The sequence below is a fragment of the Phalaenopsis equestris genome, unplaced genomic scaffold, assembly GCF_001263595.1.
Source record: "Phalaenopsis equestris unplaced genomic scaffold, ASM126359v1 Scaffold000224, whole genome shotgun sequence".
Lineage (NCBI taxonomy): Eukaryota > Viridiplantae > Streptophyta > Magnoliopsida > Asparagales > Orchidaceae > Phalaenopsis > Phalaenopsis equestris.
The window spans coordinates 7395614-7416409 of record NW_018164666.1 but is presented as its reverse complement, the minus strand read 5'-3'; the positions used below and the strand labels follow the sequence as shown (position 1 = coordinate 7416409).

Here is a 20796-nt window from a genome sequence, read left to right as displayed (position 1 = left end):
TCATTTTTTAAATAAAAGCATTGAAAACATAAAAGTGCCATCTATTTCATAATTTTAAATTTTCAAATACACGTTTCGTCAACTTTAAACTTTTACTGCTGGAAGAAAAATAAAAAATAAATGTTGTACTTTTCTCCCTAGGCTCTTAGACGTCTGTACACACAATTTCTAGGGTTCATCTACTCTAAAGGAGGTTTTCCTAAAAATTTTTAGCAATTAGAGGTATGAGTTAAACGACTTAGTGGATAAAATGTCCCAAAATGATAATAATTTATATTTTAAAAATTCTTTATAAAAAAGGCAATAAGCAATAAAAAGAAAACAATAAATAAATTTATTTCATTTAAAACATTCATCATTGAGAGTCACCATGTAAATGCTCACTAAAAGTACACATTTCATAATCTTTCCTAATATCCATAAAAAAAGCCGACAATCATTTTAATTTCTATCTCCATTTTACTTGTACAGGCACGTTGTTTTCCTAGCCATTACTATACGGGGGTGACTATATTATATATTTTTCTTATTTTTATCTAACGTTTGTTTTAACTAATTTGAGCATATGAAAATGTAACAATTGCAGTTTAAAAAAAGTACTAAAGCAGTGGAAACATTTACAGCTGATTTTAGAAATAAAAAATAAATATTGTAAAATTAAAACATATTTATCCACATGTTCAACACATTTAATCGTTATTTCCTCAGATCAACCTTGCCATTTGGTGTACGCATAATGACACATTGACTATGATTAACTTCTATTCATTTTGGTCATTATTTCATGTTAATTCTAACTTTACTATTATTATTATTTATGAATATTTAGATACATTCATTTGCAATTTATTAATTGTGTGTGTGTGTGTGTGTGTGTGTGAAGATTTAAGTTACTTCCTCGATTTAAATTACTTCCTCCTTTGAAGTTTAGAATTAAGTTCATTAACATTATGTCACGCTTAATTTGAATTTATTTCATTCATTTATATTAATAAGCAGATTAAATTATTACAAAGTAAACAGTTAATTTTCAGCTTTTTTTATTAGATACTTTCCCTAACATTTCTTTTAACATGTTTGAATTTGGAGCATCCTAATTTTAGTTTAAACCTAGGGTTTTTTAGAATCTAATTTACTATCAATACGAATTTATTAAGAAATCAGAAATTAATTTTTAAAATTTAACATTATACCTGAATTTTTTTTTCTCAGCGGATTCTCTTTTTCTGATTTTTGTCTCCTCCCAAATCTAGCAAAATTTAGAAAAATTCAGCTTTAAGGATCCTAAAATTTCTCCTAATTTTCACAAAAAATGGTAAAACACAACAAACTTAATTTTTTGATTAAATATTCTTCCTTAAGAATGGAAATAACTATTACTTGTTGGCTATTGTATCCTTGCGTCCAAAGCATAAAGTTGTTTGCTCGAGCGGCTTAAGTTTGTGGGAAAGATTCTCGCTTCAGCTGCTCCTGACGTAATGTCCAAATCTACGCCCATCAGCCTGGCATGGCATTGCTCCAGTCCAGATCTTCCAAGCAACCAACAACCTTCTTGGACTCCCTCCAGTGGACTACCAGCATAGTCGCTCCAACATTATCCTTACCGGGACTTTCCCGCTTCATTAGAGGGGACCGTTCCTATCATTATGTTATCTTTTTTATTATTTCTGCTGTATTTATTTGTTGTTTTATGTTTTCTATGCGTGTGTTGTTTTGCCAAAGAGTCATCGTTGTACTTCCTTGATTACAAGAATAAAATAGGCATTCGAGTCATGGTTTGGGTTAACTCTGGTATCATCTGGTATTAGAGCTATCCCAAACCTAGTCCTATGCTAGGATTCCCTACTATCCACTCCCACCCAATCCACCAAAATTTTTTTTATATCCTCTCTTCTTTTTCTCTTCCCTTTGTTCCTTTTCTTCATGTCTTCTCCTCCTTCCTTTTCTTGTCTCTTCCCTTAAACACTTCCAATCATGCCGCCACGTCGATATGCGTTGGTACCAACCCGAGAAGAAATACAATAAGAGATCCGTTTCTTACAACAACGATTGACTGAGTTGGATGACGGGACTCAAGGCGACATTACTCTCGACCGTGAAATTGAGAGTCGAAGAGAGATCGCGACGAAGACGTAAATCTGTTTCATCGCGATGACATTAGCAATGACGAATATCATCCACGCGGCTTTGGAATTCATTGTCACAGGAGATCACGAGAGTAGCTCACGCTCGGGGTTTTCGACATTAAAACGGACCTACCGGAATTGGATGGAATCATGGACCCCGATGACTTCATGATTCCGTCGATCGAACGCATCTTTGACTACAAGGAGGTATCCGAGGACAAACATATTAAGCTTGCCTCTATCAAACTAAAAAAAAAAGCGCTTTGTTATGATGGGACAACTTGCAACGACAACAACAATGCGACGGGGATGACAAGATCACTAAATGGGCGAAAATAAAGAAGGCTATGCAAAAAAAACAAAAAAACCTGCTGCCTCACCGTCACCACGATGTGTTCCTCTGACTGCACAACCTATAACAGCGTCATCTCTCGGTCAAGAAAGTCACAACACAATTCAATCATCTGCAGATGAAGTGCGGCCTGGTTGAGCAAGAGGAGCACACAATCGCTTGTTATCTTTGAAGTTTAAAGCCCGCCGTTAGCAACATTGTCCAACTTTAACCATACTGGATGCTAAACGATGTTCAAACCATTGCATTAAAAGTGGAATGATAGCAGAAGCAAGTCAAATCTCAAAACTCCTTCCAACAATCGACATACAAACCATCACCTTAAATCATACCTACCAACAAAACCAAATCATAAGCTGACAAGTCACTACCAAGAAGTATGAAAACCACCCTGAGCGACATTAAACACGAGAAGATCCTCTGGGACAATTCCTGCACGAAAATGTTTTAGGTGCCTCTGGTACGACCACATCGCTGCCAATTGCCTCACCACTCGCGTTATCTCATTTACTGAAGACTGCATCTTTGAGGAAGTCGAGCAAGTCGAGGAAGCCCAATTTGAAAATGGTTTGGAAGAAGTATTGCCCCTCCCTGAAGACGAAGACAAACTATTTGTCATACGAGGGGTCCTCCAGTCAGAACCCGAAAGAAACCATTCATGGCTACAACACATCTTTCATACTACATGCACATTCAAAGGAAGAATCTACAGTTTAATCATCGACGACGATAGGTGTGAAAACGTTGTCTTCACCCTAACGGTCAAGAAGTTAGATTTTTAAAGACAAAAACATCCATGGTCCTACTCTCTTACCTGGTTCAAAAAAGGGTACGGGATTCACGTTGATCAACAATGCTTAGTCGAGTTCTCCATTTTCAATCAACTACAATAACAACTTTGGTGTGATGTAGTCTCTATGGACGTATGTCACATTCTTCTCAAGAGACCATGACAATTCGATAGAAAAACACTGCATGACAGTTTCAAAAAGACCTACACATTCAAAAAGGATGGAAAACGCTTCATGTTGCTTGTGAAAGATGCGAGGGCTACAATTGACACCGAAAACGCATTAATCTCACGCGCCAGCTTCCTACAATCAGTTTGTGATGCACCAATCACCAGCTCTGGTCCTCCTAGAAGATACCAACAAGGATAATAAAATGCCCCCACAACTTCAAACACTCATGCACCACTTTCAAGACGACATGACAAACGATCTCCCAAACTGGTTACCCCTATTACGGGACATCCAACATGCCATCGACCTCATGTCATGGTCGGCCCTACCAAATAGACCTACCTACTGACTGCGACCCACAGAGTTTAAGGAACTCCAACGTCAGGCAGGGGATCTTGTTAAGAGAGGATTGGTACGCGTAAGCACTAGCCCATGTGCCGTCCCCGTCCTGATAGTACCCAAGAAAGATGGCTTATGGCAGATTTACATTGACATTCATGCCATAAACAAAATTACAATCAAATATCACTTTCCCATACCGTGACTCGATGATCTTTATGATTAGTTGTACCGTGCCACCGTTTTCTCAAAATTGACCTATAGAGTGGTTATCACCAAATCAGAATGCAACCGGTAGACGAGTGTAAAATCGTCTTCACGGCACGAGACGACCTTTATGAATGGACAGTCATGCCTTTCGGCCTATCCAACGCGCCCAACACCTTCATGCGCCTAATGAATCAAGTTCTTCCAGCTCATTTTGGGAAATTCGTGCGGGTCTACTTTGATGTTATTTTGGTTTATAGTAAATTTGTAGAAGACAACCTAAAATCCATGCGAGCGATATTCGAGGTCTTACGATCCAAAAAACTGTACGCCAATCGCAAGAAGTGTCACAAACTAAATCTGTTTTTTGGGCTACCATGTGTCTAACACAGTGATACTAAGGGACCCAACAAAAAATGAGGCAATCATAAGCTGGACAGCGCTGCAATTTTTTACAGTGCTTCGTCAATTTTTGGGGCTAGCTTCCTACCGAAGATTTATTCGCAACTACAACATTATCATCGTCCTCCTAACAGATTTGTTGAAACAGAAAAATTTCACATGGATCGTCGCTGCCCAGACCAACTTCGACATCTTGAAGGAAAAGGTCACTCCAACCCTAGCTCTTGCTTTACCTGATTTCTACCAACCATTTGAGGTCGAGTGTTATGCTTTTGGCGTAGGCATCAACGTTGTACTAAGTCAAGGTGGTCACCCAACCTATTTTAGCACAAAATTAAATGAGACTTGATGAAAATATTTGATAATATTTCACCTACGACTAAGAATTTTATACCATGGTTAGAGCTCTGGAACAATTGAGTCATTACCTACTTACCATGAAGTTCATTCTATTCACGGATCATGAAGCTCTAATATTTTCAAACAATCAAAATAGAGTCAAAGGGGTCACATAATATGGGTAAAATTTTTAGCGTTCTTCCAATTCGTACTCAACCACAAAGCCAAAAACCAGAACCGTGTTGCGGACACTCTGAGCCATCGTCACTTTCTAATCAAATCCTTGTAGGCGAACATCGTAGGCTTTAAAGTTTTAAATTGTATGAGCCGCCGTCACCTTTTCATTCTTGCTCAATCCAAATTTGTCTGTAATAGATCAACAAGCTAGACCACAGGACACACGCCATTCAAAATTGTGTACGACCGCAACCCAACCACACCCTTTGAGTTGATCCCACTTTTACCTTCAACAGAGATCAGTTAGAATGCTACAGACGTGCTTACCAAATTCAACAACTCCTCGAGGAAGTTGGGAAAGCAATTTCTAAGCAAAACCACAAATATCAAACCCAAGCAAACAAGTCTAGGAAAAATGTAACATTCTAAGAAGGTGACCTCATGTGGATCCACCTAAAGGAGCGATTCCCGAGAGGAGCTTAAAAGCAAACTGAAGCCTCGAGCCGATGGGTCTTTTCGCATTAAAAAAAAACTGAACGACAACACATACAAAATTGGCCTACTAGGAGACCTCAAAATTTCAGCAACATTCAATGTCGCGAATCTCTCCCTACTACAAGGAACCAAAAACTTCGATAGATGAGGTCGAAACTCCCTCAACCAGGGAATTGTGTGGGTTTGTGCAAATCCACGCCTTCAACCGGGCGTGACATTGTTATGGTCCAGTTGCTGGACCAGATCAGCCCGCGACATTAAAATGCCGATTCATCTTAATTGCCCCCCTACTCTCCATCCTGCATTTCATGCTCCACTCGCCTCCTCCCCCCGTGCCCTAATATTTCGCCTCCTCATCTTATTCCTTCCACTCTTCAACTCTTTCCTTCTCAAGATCTTTCCTTTGCGGTCATCTCTCCCTTCCCTATTTTTGCTTGTTATTTCTTGGTCAAGATAGTTTTTTTGCTTGCTGATTTTTTCTGTTTCAGGTGATCCTCCTGGCTGTTTTTCCCCATTTGGGTTGTATCTTTTGGCCTAGTGGTGCTACGATTGTATCTTGCCAAGGTGGTGTTTATCCCCGCCCCGCTTTCCACTTTCAGTGCTTTCCAGTTTCCACCCGTTTCTTCGGACCCATCCCGCATGCCACTGACACTGTTGCCACTCCTGTTAGTTCACTTCCAGGTCCCCTGCTCCCTTCCTAGCTGCTGCCAGGTCCCCCGCTCCCTTCCTAGCTGCTGCCAGCACTGCTGCCAACACTGTTGCCTACTCCGACTCCCTTCTAGCAGATGCCGACCCAACAGCGTCCAGTCACCTGTCTGGATCCATTCAGTAGCCACCAGGCTTCTCGGACTCCCTCTAGTGGACAACCGGCACTGCCGCTCCAACGTTATCCTTACCAAGACTAGTTCACTTCATTAGAGTGTTCCTATCATTGTGTTATCTCTTTTATTATTCTTGTCATATTTATTTGTTGTTTCTTATTTTACATGCTTGTGTTGTTCCGTCAAAGAGTCATCGTTGTACTTTCTTGATTATAGAAATAAAATATGTGTCATTCGAGCCATGGTTTGGGATAACTCCAGTATCACCGAGAGCTTAGAAGGCTCGGTTGAGTGTCCCTACGAGCCGCACGAGCCTCTCTTGCTCGTGGAAATGCATGGTTAGCTTGTTCGAGTGTCTTCCGCATGCTCTTTTCCCCCTTCCTTGCTTGCAGCCTATCAAAGATGTAAGAGGAAGCTCACTTGAGCCGATCGGTCGCTCACCTCCTCCTTTCTCGTTTCATGAACCTTCAATATTGTCGTTTCTCTCGCGGGGTCTTCCATGTGACGGGAGGAAAGGATGGCTGGTAACCTCTCCCTCGATTCAATCTCACCCACCCTCCTTCTTTTGCTCGCTCTCACTCACGCGTCTCGTGCGTTCAATTTGTGCGGAAAGAAGGAATGAGGGATGAGGGCCCTCGTTAAAGCTCTTGCACATGGTGCAGTTTCCCGCCGAATGACACTTGCAAAACAAGTAAATTTTTTTATTAAGTTAATTAATAATTAAAAGTCATTGTCACTGCCTGGTCAGATGCCTCAGATGCGAAAGGTAGAGGGCTGTGTTAGGTGGTTGATAACTAGCGTAAAAAAATTGTCGAACTATTATTTGAATCCATAAGTTGGTGGTGAAACCTACATTGCTTTGTGGCGCAAAATGTTGGCTTATAGAGAGAAGCATAATATTAAGTTAAGTGTTGCTAAGAAGAGAATGCTTAAGTGGATAAGTGGTTTTACACTAAGAGAAAAGATGCGGAACAATATATTTGTGAATGGGTTGGAGTAGCTACTATGGCAGACAAGAGAGAGAGTCGCCTTAGATGATTTGGTCACATTAAACGTCAAGCATCTTGTTGGGAGAGTAGATATTTTAGATTTGACTTATGCTAACAGCGGTAAAGGTAGACCTAAAAAGGCTTGGGCATGTTGTATAAAAAATGATCTTAATTTGTTAGAATTAAATGAAATTATGATACTCAATAGGTCACAATGGAGAAAATGGTTCATGTAGCTGAACCCACTTAGTGGGATAAAGGCTTGTTGCTGTTTTTATTGTAATTAATAATTAAAAGATGCTTATTACATGGAATTACGAAGCTCACAGTGGTATTAAAGATTGTGAACGAGTGATTTAGTGATTATGAAATTTAGATTTGGTCAGCAGATTTATACTTATTGGAAGGGTTTACTATTTGCATTTCGTAGTTGTGTTGCTTTTAATTTGTTTTCTGTTTCACATCTCTTTACGTATGGATTTAAAAAGAAATTACTTGTGTTCTGTGTACTATGGATCATCCCATCTGTTAACGTAGGGAATGACTGTTTACTTTTATCATAGAGATTTACTAGATTGAAAAGTTATTAATTAGTAAAGATTTCAACTTTATTATGTAATATATTATCTTTACTCTGAGTATTTTTACTATAATTTCTATTTCCTTTCCATCATTTATATTGCCATCCTTTGCATTTGCATATATACATGTAGTAATTCTATAGTGAAATGTAGTAATTCTTTTTCTTGATTGCTTCAACGGTCTGCATGCAATTCTCCTATTACTCTTTTATATGAAGTTTTTGCTAAGTAGCGTTTGTTACACTCCTTGACAGGATTGGCTAATCCATCACCTATTATTCAGACATTTTATGCTGAGGATAAGATTTTCAATGATGTCAAGCTGGATGGTGTCGTTACTCTTGTTGATTCTAAGCATGCTGGAATTCATTTGGATGAGAAAAAACCTGATGGAGTTGTAAATGAGGCAGTTGAGCAAATTGCATATGCAGATAGGATTATAGTGAACAAGGTAAACATTGTGCGCCTAATTTTTACAAAGCTTAGTGTTATTCAGTGCACTGTTTTATGAAATCCAGGTTTGCTTTGTAACCATTTGTCGGTCAACTTTTTCGATTGATTATTTGAAAATATGGATATATGAAAATAATTTTTTGAGATTTAATTTAAGTATAAAAGATATATATAGTTTGAGTTTTAAAAGTAGTATGTTTTAATTTTTGAAAAATAAGACCAAATGAATCTCATTAGTCCAATAGTTTGCATAATCGTGCCCGATACCGCGAATATTATACTCTCCCGAAAGATAAGTGTAGACCTCGGCGATAGACCCAATCCTGCAAACTAAGAGATTTGTGACATCCGTTTGGTCTGCGAACCTTTTATGTATGACCGACAAGTTCCCCTATTTAATACAAAGATTAAATAAAGTTTATTTTATCTAGGTTCCAAGTTCCCTATCGAGGCAAGCCCTATAGTTAATTACATCCCAAATGACGGGAAACACTCGAGAAAACTCTCGATAATGATCAATGGTTCTAATCTTCAAGAATTCAAGTCAAGAATTCAAGGTTTAAGCATTTGTGGTGGGTGGGTGGGAGGTTTCGTTGCTTGTGTAGCCAAAGGAGTAGGCGATGTCGTGAGGAGTCCAAAGGAAGGAGAAGGAAGGAGAAGGTAGAGGATGTCATAGATCCTGAGGAGAAACCTCAGTGACATCCCAGAATATCCTACGGTGTGGCTACGTTTTTTTGGGGATGATGTTAATTAATTGTATGATCCTGCCAGTTTTATTATTTGGGACTTACGCTTGCATAATACCTGATTATGCAAATAGCCCACAGAGATATGAGGGTTTACATCGTACCGTACGACAACCTCGGAACCTAAGTTGAGTTAGGACTCATGTCACACAACATGGTTGTACAAGACCCTAAAAAGGGAGTGTGAGGATTTACGTCGCGCAAGGCGAGCTACCTCGAAGTCCTATGAGTTATTATTATACTAGGAAGAGATAATGCTGAATAAGAAATTCTTGTTGCTCGCTCCAAGCTCCTCGTCGTGCTGCCCACAAAGTTGGCTCTAAGCTCTTGTCGTCGCGATGACTCCATGGTTTAAGTGTTTGAAAATTGTACTTTATGTTTCACAGTTTTGGTGTCAAAATTTGGTTTTGCATGCAAAATGAGTAGATTGCAGGTAAATAAAAAAAAAATAATTGAAAAGTAAAGTGTAGTAAAGTAAAATGTAGATAAACTGTAAAAGCATACCTGACATCTGCTACTATTGTGTTATTAGTGTTGCGAGTGTAGTGTGATTTGCAACATTATTTAAACATACTTGCAAGAAAAATAAATAAAGCAAGAAAACCCAGCATGAAAGTCATAAAAACAAGTAGTGAAAATCACAGGCAAAAGAAACATATAACCACATATGAAAGATCAGAACTGAGTATAAGACATTGGTAAAAGTTGGGGCTCAGAGCTGGGCTGTGTGCTTCCCGGTCTTGAGTAAGAGTTGCCAACTCGACAATCTACAGGAGGTAGTTATTAACCTCAATCCAAATGAAGTGACTAGCTGTGGACCTTTATAAATTTTCATACAAAAATTTTCATGCAAAAGTTATTATTTAAGTCTTTTTTATGAAGAATTCTTTTAATCATGCAAAAGAAATCATTGTTTTATTTTTTATAAATATTTTGTAAAGTCGTACAGTCCACAGATTAGTCACTCTAATCGTGCTAAAACTACTGACAACCTAAGAGTATCGGGGGCAACAATCCCACCAAGGGTCGGCGAATAGCATCCTCGATCCTTTCCTCTCTCTTATAGAAGGTCCTCGAGGTAGGAGATACTATTCTAATAATCTCACTTCGTATCCCTTGTTTAAGCACACATAAGTAATGTCGTCATTGCCCTCACCACCTATACCCTAGACTTATCATAGTCCGATGATCCATATGCGGCGTTAAGAAATTTTCCCAATTGCCAGGAATATTTGAATGTAATATTCAAGCTCAAATCCCGGTGCACTGGGTTTTATTGTAGATTAAATCATTGAGGGAATTTCACTGTTGATTTAATTAAGGAAGCATGGGTCACGTCTCGGTGCATCATGTCTAGTGTCTTAGTCAGTTTGTGAATTAGGGTGAAGTGTCTAGTTTCACTGTGCATTCGATGATTAGGTGAATAGATTTTTACTTAAGGTATGCTCCTAAAACTTTAGGAGGTTATATTGCAGAGATTAGGTAGATGGACTCTCACCTAGAGTGTGCTCCTAAAGTCTAGGGAACCTACACTGAGGATTAGGTGGATGGGCTCTCACCTAGGGTGTGCACTTAAGCTCTAGAAAGCCTACACTGAGGATTAGGTGGATGAGCTCTCACTTAGGGTGTACACCTAAAGTCTAAGAGGTCTTCATTGAGGGCTAGGTGAATGAACTCTCACCTAGGGTGCGTGTTTAAGCTCTAGAAAGCCTACATTGAGGATTAGGTGGATGAGCTCTCACCTAGGGTGTACAACTAAAGTCTAAGAGGTTTACACTGAGGACTAGGTGGATGGATTCTCACCTAAGGTGTGTGCTCCTAAAACTCTAAGAAACCTACTCTTTAACTTATGCTTAAGGTGATTTAAGGTTTTCTATATCTTCCAATTAATTAAATCATCAATCCTCGTCTTTATGACTTAACCATTTAAAAATAAACAAAGCAAAATAAGAAAACGGTCGACCCACCTCTAAAACTAGCAAAGCCGAATGGGGGAAAACAACAAATGAATCGACCTAAAAAAAAAAACGTTTAAATGATAATTAAGTAAAACCCAAAACAGTAAATATAACTATCAAAATTAGCCTCGAAACAGTAAATATAGTCATCAAACTCAACCCCAAAACCGTAAGCAAAACTCTCAAAATCAGCTCCAAAACAGTGTCAAAATGGTGCCCAAACGGTGCTAAAACTATGTCAGCATTAGCCCACGCGATGCCCCCAACAACACAACCACGTTCCAAATAATACCAAATAACTCTCACAACACTCCAAAAGCTCTCACAGCGCTTACAACAGTTTTATTATCACCGAACAACATTTATATAGGCCCAAACAACGACTACAACACCCAAGCAACGACCTATAACAGTTTCTAAGCTCCGACAACATTTATAACAGCTAACAGCTCCCCCAAACAGCCATCTATAAGAATGGACAGCACAAACCACTACGTACAACAGCTATACAACAGCTAACGACTATCTTCAACAGTTAAATAACTACATACAACAGTCCAAATCTTAATTTCAACATCCAAACATTAATTTCAGACTCTCTACATCACTCCAAACATTAACTCCAGCAATTGTAAGTTAACTACAACACTCATATGACCCCGAACAACAACTACAACACCCGAACAGCAACTACAACACCCAAACAGCTTCTATATGAATTCGAACATCAACTTCATGGGTCTAAGCAACAACTACAGCACCCAAACAGCCATCATAAGCTTCCAATCAGGTCTAAACAGCAATTCTAAACATCCGAGCAGCACCAAACGACCATTTTAAGCTCCCAATCAGCGCCAAACCGACACCTAAAGTGGTTCTAAGACAGCACGTAAAACAACTCCAAACGACATATGTTAAGCCATCAAATCGGCGGAAGTGTAGGGCGAAGATCAGTAAAAACAACAAGCTAGAATGCCATCTCGATCATTTTTCAAGATAACAATAATATCGATTCACTGAGCAAGAAAGGTTAAATGAAGATTTGCGCGCATACCCCACAATTCGTATATTAACATTTTCAACACTTAAAACTTTATAAATTTACAGGAACCAATTTATCCTTATCACATTAAAAAAAAAAAAAAACTGTCAACTTAATTTTTAAACAGTGAAACACACTTTTTTCATGCATAGGTTTAAAATACCAAAGTGCATTTCATGTAAATATTAAATTTCAAGTGTGAGATATGTAAATACATAATGTTAGTGTGCTAGGTATATAAATGTCCCCCAAAGAAAGATATAAAGCATAAAAATGAGCTAGAGAAGTGTTAAATCAGTCATTGAGTCAAGTCCATCTCAACATTGGTTGATAAAGTTTATATTCAAAAGTTTAAACAAACCCTTAGCTTTGATGCAGGTTTAAATTTAAATACATTTAGCTTTGATTTAAGGTTAAGGTTGAATACGTTTAAAATTCTGTTTAGCTATTTAAATTTAAATAGAACTTTAGCTTTGACAAAACAAATTCATCATTCTTTTCATCGAAATTTGCATCCAAACTACGTAGAGAGGATAGTTAAATCTTGTACGCAGTTATTGAAGAATAATGGTAGATTTACATGCATAACACATAAAAACATATATACATTTACATATCTAATATTCAAACTTTAATTTTGACATACTTATTTCTTTACCTTTTTTTTATTTATATAGAAAAAGGAGTATTTTAACTGGAAAGGATAGGCAAATGTATTATCCTATTGCAACAAATTTTGTGTGAAAGTTTCAGGTGTTAGACATGCAAACGCACATGAATTGAGTGGGCATGTACACAAATCTTCTTATATGAATTGTATTGTATAAATAAGATAAGCAAACATGGGAATAAAATAAGACTTCATTGCCCGATTATTGCAATTGCTGAGGTTCTGTTCTCCAAGCGTTTCCACGGCTCGAGGAAATCGTGTTCCCTTGCTACCTCTGATTCGGGTGAGACAGGCGAGTGAAAGAGGGTCGGCCGAGCAATACTCCGAGAGAAGAGGAGGCGAAGGAGGCGAAGCAGGTGAATGAGAGTTTTGGTGTCGAGCAGCAGAGGCGAGCCGGGCGGGAGGAGAGGATCTCGTTCGCTGCAGAGGAAGGACAAGTGATATGCGGCTTCGGTGCGGGAGACGGGATTGGGCAAGGAACAAGTTTCTTCGGCGCAGAAGGATCGCTGGAAGGAAGTCCTGTCGAGTGAGGGAGATGAGCAGGAACTAGCGGGGATTTCGTTTGCTGCCGAGGAAGGAGACGAGCGAGAGCAGAGAATCTCGTTTGCTGCAGAGGAAGGAGACGAGCGAGAGCGGAGGATTTCGTTCGAATCAAAGGCAGCCAGCCGAGGTTCTCGTGAGCGAGAAAGAAATAGGTCTGCTAGAGAAAGAGCCGTTACGGGACAACATTGACGGGGAAATTAAATACCTTCCTTGCGCAGAGGAGGATTAAATGGAAAAGAATTAATCTTCATTATTTCAGATTATGATGTAATTAATGATATATTTGAAATTTGAATTTTGAAATTTGAAATCTGTGGGCTGAAGTAATTAGCTCGGGCTTAGGCCATATCCAGCACAAGTCAAACTCGAGTTGAACCTGGGTTCAGCCCGGGTTCGCTAAAAAAATGCATCGATTTCCGTGTCATTTATGCGCGTGTGGAACCACAACAATATGGGTGTCTTTTCTAGCTAAAATCAATGTTCCGGACGCGTCGGCGCTGTCCATTTCATCATTCGGGGTCGTCTAGACGAGTTTGCAGGCGGGTAGTCGATTTAAGCCAAAATTGTGTGTGGTGCAACGAGTGCGTTGCTGAGTCACCGAGGGTTTACTTAAGGCCGTATGATCCTGTAGGAACTTATTTTCGGGCCCTCTACATGCTGGTCCTTAGCCTTTGCAACTAGAAGTTGAGTGCTTGGAATCACTCATGCGAGTTCTTCACAAAAAAGAGTAAAGAAGCGGTTTGAAGTTCTACGGGAGATGGGCTCCATTACTAGTCCGCTAGGATGGTCAACAAGGAACTCCTAAGGCTAGATTATGGGTTCTGGGAGTAGGAGACTAAGACCTCACTAAAATGAGGTCAACACCATTATGAACTGTTATAACTTTTATGTTGCATTAATTAACGTAAAATATACAAACGGAAATTTCTTAGTTAACAACATGTTTTTCATACTTCTCTTATGAGAGCATGCTTGATGCTTTATATTATTTATTAATTTCCCTGTGCTATTTAAGCCTTTAATGAGCTTCATCATCATTATTTTCCCCATCCTAATGGACTTCTTGAGGCCGTCCCTCCTTACATTCGGATATTGTTTGGGTTGTTGAATTTATTTTGCCTGAATCGTTACAATTTCAATTCATGCTACTTTTAGTCTGCCTTTTTATTCCGTGACCTTTCCCCATTATTTTTAACTGCTTGAATTATTTGTGTTTCTTCTATCCTCCATCAAACACACTGAAATCACTTGGTCTTTTCTTTTAACTTTCTTATCTTCAATAGATACTAATTTGTAGTCTCTGAAAATTGTCCATCTAACCTTAATATTTTTGCTATGCATCTGAACAATTTTATTTCAGCCACAATCACTTTGGCTATCATTGACTTCTTTATTGTCCAAAACTTAACTCATATAGACATCATCGGTTTGATTTTAGTTTAATAAAAGTCTGTTTTAGGTTTCCATGATTTTCTCTTTTCATTTGAATTCCTAAGACAACTTTCCATTTTGACTAACTTTAGCTATAGATGTTTTATGGTCATCTAGATTTTTTTTTTCTAATAGGGTGCAAAACTTGTTAGACTTGGATATCACTTGGTCATATATTATATTTGCTAATACTTATTGATTTCTAACTGGTAAATTTACATATCATATATGAAAATTTTGTTTCACTCCTCTCCTTATCTTTCATGCATTTCTTCCAATTGTTTTCACTTTATTTACTTTTTTCAGTAGAGGTTTCACTATACATGATAACGCTATTCGCGTAGAGCATATACCTTAGCTCTTTATTTTGAATGCCTATTATAATCATTTTTATATTTAATACAATAAGATTCAATCTTGTTATTGATCATAATGTATTCTAACTATGATGATGAAGTCTTTGGTCTCTGCTTGACTACCTTCAAAGCTGTCCTCGTCATAGATATTTTTAATAATTTCAACATATTTTTGTTGCAATTTTTTTTTTGGTTCACCAAACAAATTCTTGTGTTCAGTAAGAAAAATCCTAAGAATTTTCTTTCTTTGCTCTTTATGTGTTTTTTTTCAAATTTTTTGAACATAAATTGCTTCTATTATATATCTCCTTGGCATAAGGTTGATTAAATTTTTTATTCAAATTTGATCGTCTTAAACATATGTTCAATTGTACTCTCTCATAACTCTATTGATCTTCACTGTTACATTGTGACTTTTCTTTGTCATAAAATAAAATTAACCTTAGCTTAGTGTGATGCATGTAATACTGATGAATTTTTATACCTTTTCTATGATTCTAAAAAACCTCATTTTCTATCTTACACTGATTTTTAAATGTACAAATTTTCTGACATTTCAAACTCCTATAATTATATTAAACATCGTAACAAGGATTACTTATGCAATCTTAGTCCATGACTCCTAATTCTCTCCGAACATTTATATTTGTCTAAGCCTTTCTTGATGAGCTATGGTGCCCTGCTGATATTTATTCAAGTAAAATAAAGCATTGCGGAGATTGTTTCAGAATTTATTGGCGTTACACATCAGTCCTCCTTTTTCTTTCTTGAAGATTGATAAAATTTCATAGCATAATTTGTACTCTGCCCCCCTTCAACGACTCTTATTTTGATTGCAACAGACTGACCTTGTGGGCGAGCCGGAAATCTCTTCCTTGGTCAAGAGAATAAGGGTATGCAGACCAACTTAGAGGTCTTTACCATACAGGCGCCTATTGAGTTTACTACTAGTTGATTTCCTTTATGATGAAAACAGAATATCAATACCATGGCTGATTTGAAGCGAACTTCATATGGTAAAGTTGATCTGGATTATGTTCTTGGCATTGGAGGCTTTGACTTGGAAAGGTACCTCTCCTTTTATATACCCAACCTTCTTAGTTGTCGTTCTGCTTTATGGGATTGTGAAGTTCAATTTATTGTCCTAAAGAAATGAGAACTTGGTATTTTTAGCATTTTCACAAATATCTAAATATCTCGAAAGCTGTTCTACATTTACTTTCTTCATACAGATTTTTCCTAGTATGGAAAAAGATAATTCTTTTCATTGTAATACAGGTTAATGATTATTTAAATAGGTTCACTTGGCTTGAAAAAAATGACTTTGCTCATAAGGATATTTTTCTTCCACGAGTTTTGCTTAAAGTGAATAGTTAAATTTCATATGAATTGTAGGTTGAAGTTGATGGCTCAAAGAGATTTCCTGATTTTATGCATTAAGATAAACGTCTCTAGGATGTTCAGTTTCCTTTCATGGCTGCCTTTATCCCTCAATTGATTTGTCATTGGTACTGTTTACCGCTGGTTGAGTGCCTGGGATTTATGACCAAATAATGTCTCATTAAGCTGACTAGTTTTCATTCAGTGAATTCAAAAAGCCATTTATTTGAATAAATCTTTCTGTTATATAAATACACGGTCTATTGCTATTTTATTTAAGAGTTGTTTGTTTCTCCTTCAGTCATCATATCTTTTCTATCACATCATAGGCAATGCAGAGGCATGTGACTTTTCTTGCTAAGTCAGTTTTGTTTCTCGTTGATTCAAGGACTGTATTCTTCTGCACAGTGAGAACTACACCATCTATTTGTTTTCATTATTTCTAAAGATTTTATTACAGGAGATCATGGAAATCTATCGTGGTTGGAAAGTTTCATAGTGAGCAAGATCAGCCATGTTAGTTTTTCTAAAATAAAGCTATTTTTAAGGCAAACCTATAAAACTAACATTAACGGAAGTTTCATGTTTTTTCATAAAAAAAATAATGGCAATAGAAGCCTAGAAAAGAGTGCAGAAGAGCAAGGAAAAAAAAAACATTAGCCTTGGAAGAAAAACCAGGAAAATGCAGCATGTTAAGAAATACAGGCGATAACTGAATAATCTGCAGATAAAGGGAGCAGTAGCTGATCAGCAACTAAAAGATGAACGGAAATGAGATACAAAATGTGGCAGAAAACATAGAAAAAACAGAAGCTATCCGATAAAAAAAAACGCAGGTAAGTCTCCACATTTTTGTTGACCACCTTCTTCTGACCATCTGTTTGGGGATATGTTGTGCTTTTCTTAAGGACTATTCCTTGTAATCTGAATAACTTCTTCCAAAATTGGCTGAGGAACACATTGTCCCTGTCTGATACCATGGATTACGGTACTCCGTGCATATGTACCACTTTCTTTATGAATTCCTTCGCGACTGAGGCCACATTATAGAGGTGTTGTAATGGAATGAAATGTGCGTATTTGCTAGGCGATCCACTAACGCCAAGATCACCGTAAATCCTTCTGATCATGGCAACCCATCTATAAAGCTGTAGTACCCTTCCTGGCGCCATGGCCAAGTACAGGTGTCGTTGGCACGCATTGCATCTTGCCACCATGTACTTTGCGCATCCCCACCCAATAAAACTCCGTCGAGAGACAATTATGTCTTATATACCCTCGAGTTTTCCCTAATTGCACTGTCGTGAAACTCCTGCAATAATTTGGGGATATATTCAGATGCGCTCAGGCACTCGAACCACCCTTAGTAGATTAGCTATTGCCCTCTCAATACATATCCTGGATGCTTCGATTCCTGTAGCAACCATGCCTGTATTTTCCTCAGTCCTTCGCCCTTCTCACTCTCCCATCTCAGGCTTCCCATTTAGACCGAAGGTACTGATAATGCTATCAGCTGTGGTCCTCCACCTTTCTGGATAGTGCATCTGTAGCTTTATTTTCCAATTCTAGCCGGTACTGAATCTCAAAATCATTTCTATAGCTTTATTTTCCAATTCTATCCCGACTATAAAGTGTCGCCCCAACATTTACGACCGCTACTTTTGAATGCCCAAGATAATAGCCGTCAACTTCCACTTGCATAGGACTTGGGCCTTGCTCTAGCGGTGAGCACCTGACTGATGTAGTGAATGAACCATTGGTTCTGTATGAGTATTGCTCCTATTCCGTACCATGGTGCATCCATTTCTACGACAATTTGTCTACCAAAGTTTGGAAGTGCTAATATCGGAATGCTGATCACGATTCTTTTCAGATGTTCGAAGACTTGTTTCGTTGCTTTCCCTTACTTGAAATTATCTTTCTTCAGCTGCTCCTTCAGTGATCATGTTATTGTGCCATACTCTCTCACAAAATTTTGGTATTATCCGATGAGGCCTAGAAACCTTTTCAACTCCTTCAAACTCTTGGGTAAAGGCCAACTCGACGCTTTGACTATCCCACCTTTTGTTATATCTATGTTTTTTGAACTTTCTGCGCGTGAGTTATTTCTGGATTATATCTATGTACCGCGCGAGTTATTTGTGAGTTATCTCCGGGTTATATCTATGTAATTTGAACATTTTGCGCTTGTGTTATTTCTGGATTATATCTAGTTCCACGCATGAGTTATTTGTGAGTTATATTTATGTGATTTGAACTTTCTGCGCAGGTTATTCAGTGAACCGAACGTGGGTTATTCCTAGATTATTTCTGGGTTATCCTTAGGGTATTTTCAATGGTCTGGGCAAGTTCTTCAGCGGAAACACGTGCGAGCTATTTGTTGGTTATTGTGAGGTCATCTCTAGGTTATTTCCACATGCAACCTAGCTGTTTAGCCAAACAATTCTGACTTATACAGTGAGCACTAGAGAATGCAACGACTTGAATTAAATTGAACTTGGAGTATGGAAAGAAATTTATTACCATATCCATGTTAAACAAATGAGCTGGAATCAATATCCAGATATACCTCTAAAATTAAAGAGAAAGTTGACAAAATGGTAGCCAAAACCCTATCTATTTCAATCAGATTGACAAAATTGTGCCCGGATATACATATACAGTCAAACATCACAAATTCAATCAAATTTACACAAATATATAGTCATATACATAATTTAATTAGTCAAAAAACACAAATTTACAAATCTCGTATGCAAGCTCTGCCCTAAATCAAGGCATCTCAGCCTGTCAATCTAATAAATCCTTTCAATTGACTCTCTCTGTCTGTGCAATTGTCTCCATATATTTATATACAAAAACACCACAGTCGATGCTATTACTTTGTGTAGGAACGTCTCTGATTCTTGAAACATGCCATTTTTTTGGGTCAGACAAAAAAGCTGCCTCGGCGTCGTTTACAAGATGTTTAATATGTAAATGAAGATCTTAAATTAAATCAGTGAAAGCGCAAATAATATAAATTTTTTCTTAAAGCTTAAATGAACTGAGTCTCCGTTTGCTCACAACATCACGGGTAATAGCCAAATGCATTTTATTGGATAAGGAATCATAAAATCTCCATTTGCAGGTCTTCGAATACCCGACAAGTAGAGTCCAGTGTTCATTATTTACTATTGGAATCAAAATTAATTCTGATTCACTTATTGTATCCATTGTAATATGATCAACAACCCCTCTCATTTTATGGTGTTTGTATATCTGCATAAACAAGTAATGTGATTTGATCAGTTTTAGAATAATGTATATCAAATGTTGGGAAATTGGATGTTTACCTAATGTACTGGAGACACGTAAAGATAGGGTCTATATAAATTGAGTGATTGACTCCTTTTTTTTCTCCATTCCAGTTGCGAACATATCTACATTTTCAATACCTAAATAATCATTATCCCAAGCTGCTTCAATGCACTTTCAACTTATATGAATATGACCCTTCCTGATTAACATATCATCGTTGCATTTGAGAGAAATATGTTATGTTAGAGTTCAATACAGGAATCTAGCATAAAACAAAAACAACATGAGTATATCAATGTACCTGTCCTTGTATCTGTTGAAGCATGCATCTATCATTTGTTGCATGTGTGTTGGTATGAGGTCTCGGTTGGGAAGCCCTACATTTGGATACTCTACAACTGAAGGTAATGTAGCTTCCTTATTAGGGATGTCATCTTCAACTGCAGTTATTGATTTTTGTCGGTCGTCCTTCTCAGGACCATCTTCAGCCACTTCCAATTTTGTGAGTTCTGCATCGTGATCCCAAACTCCTCAATATGAATAGGTTCTTGGGTCGTAAGAATGTCAGGAGTATCCACTACCTCTGTTATTTTTGGTTGTTCTACTTCCGAACGAGGCTTTATTGGCTCGACACTAGCCTTTAAAGAATCGTGTATTTGTTCTACTAAATAATCTATTTTTTTCTTGGGAAGCTCATCAACTTCTTTATTGATCCTTCTTTCTCGCCCCCTGTTACAGTGAATAGGGTAATTATTTTCCTCTTGGTTTTAATGCCTCTAGCCTTCACCCTTCGAGTTAAGCTACCCCCCTGGGGCTTCAGGTATCCCCTCCTTTGTTGATTCCCCTTCACTCTTATTTATTTTTTCCTTTATTTCTTTGATCTCGGTCTTCAGTTCTTTCAATGTGTAATCTATATTATTAAGTCACATATTTACAGATTCTTTAAATTCAAAAAGAAATTTTTGTTGCTTCCTCGGAATTTGGAAGATATCCTCTGATTCCATATGACTGTCTGAAAATGTTTGTGAATGTGTAGGTTGAGGGATGCTTCGACTGAGGACCAGAGGATTAACACCATAAGAATCTGGTTATGGGGGGGGGGGGGGGGGGGGGGGGCTGGGAGGGTG

The 20796-nt window shown here is 37.9% G+C and overlaps 1 protein-coding gene across 1 annotated transcript in view; it reads left to right on the top strand.

Moving 5' to 3' along the window:
* LOC110023360 (uncharacterized GTP-binding protein YjiA-like) overlaps positions 1-20796 on the top strand; it is a 61734-nt gene that overhangs the window by 12521 nt on the left and 28417 nt on the right. The window contains exons 4-6 of the mRNA XM_020722738.1: positions 8045-8241; positions 15832-15882; positions 15966-16057. Of these exons, the coding sequence (XP_020578397.1) occupies positions 8045-8241; positions 15832-15882; positions 15966-16057 (340 nt within the window). The remainder of the gene's footprint in view (positions 1-8044; positions 8242-15831; positions 15883-15965; positions 16058-20796) is intronic.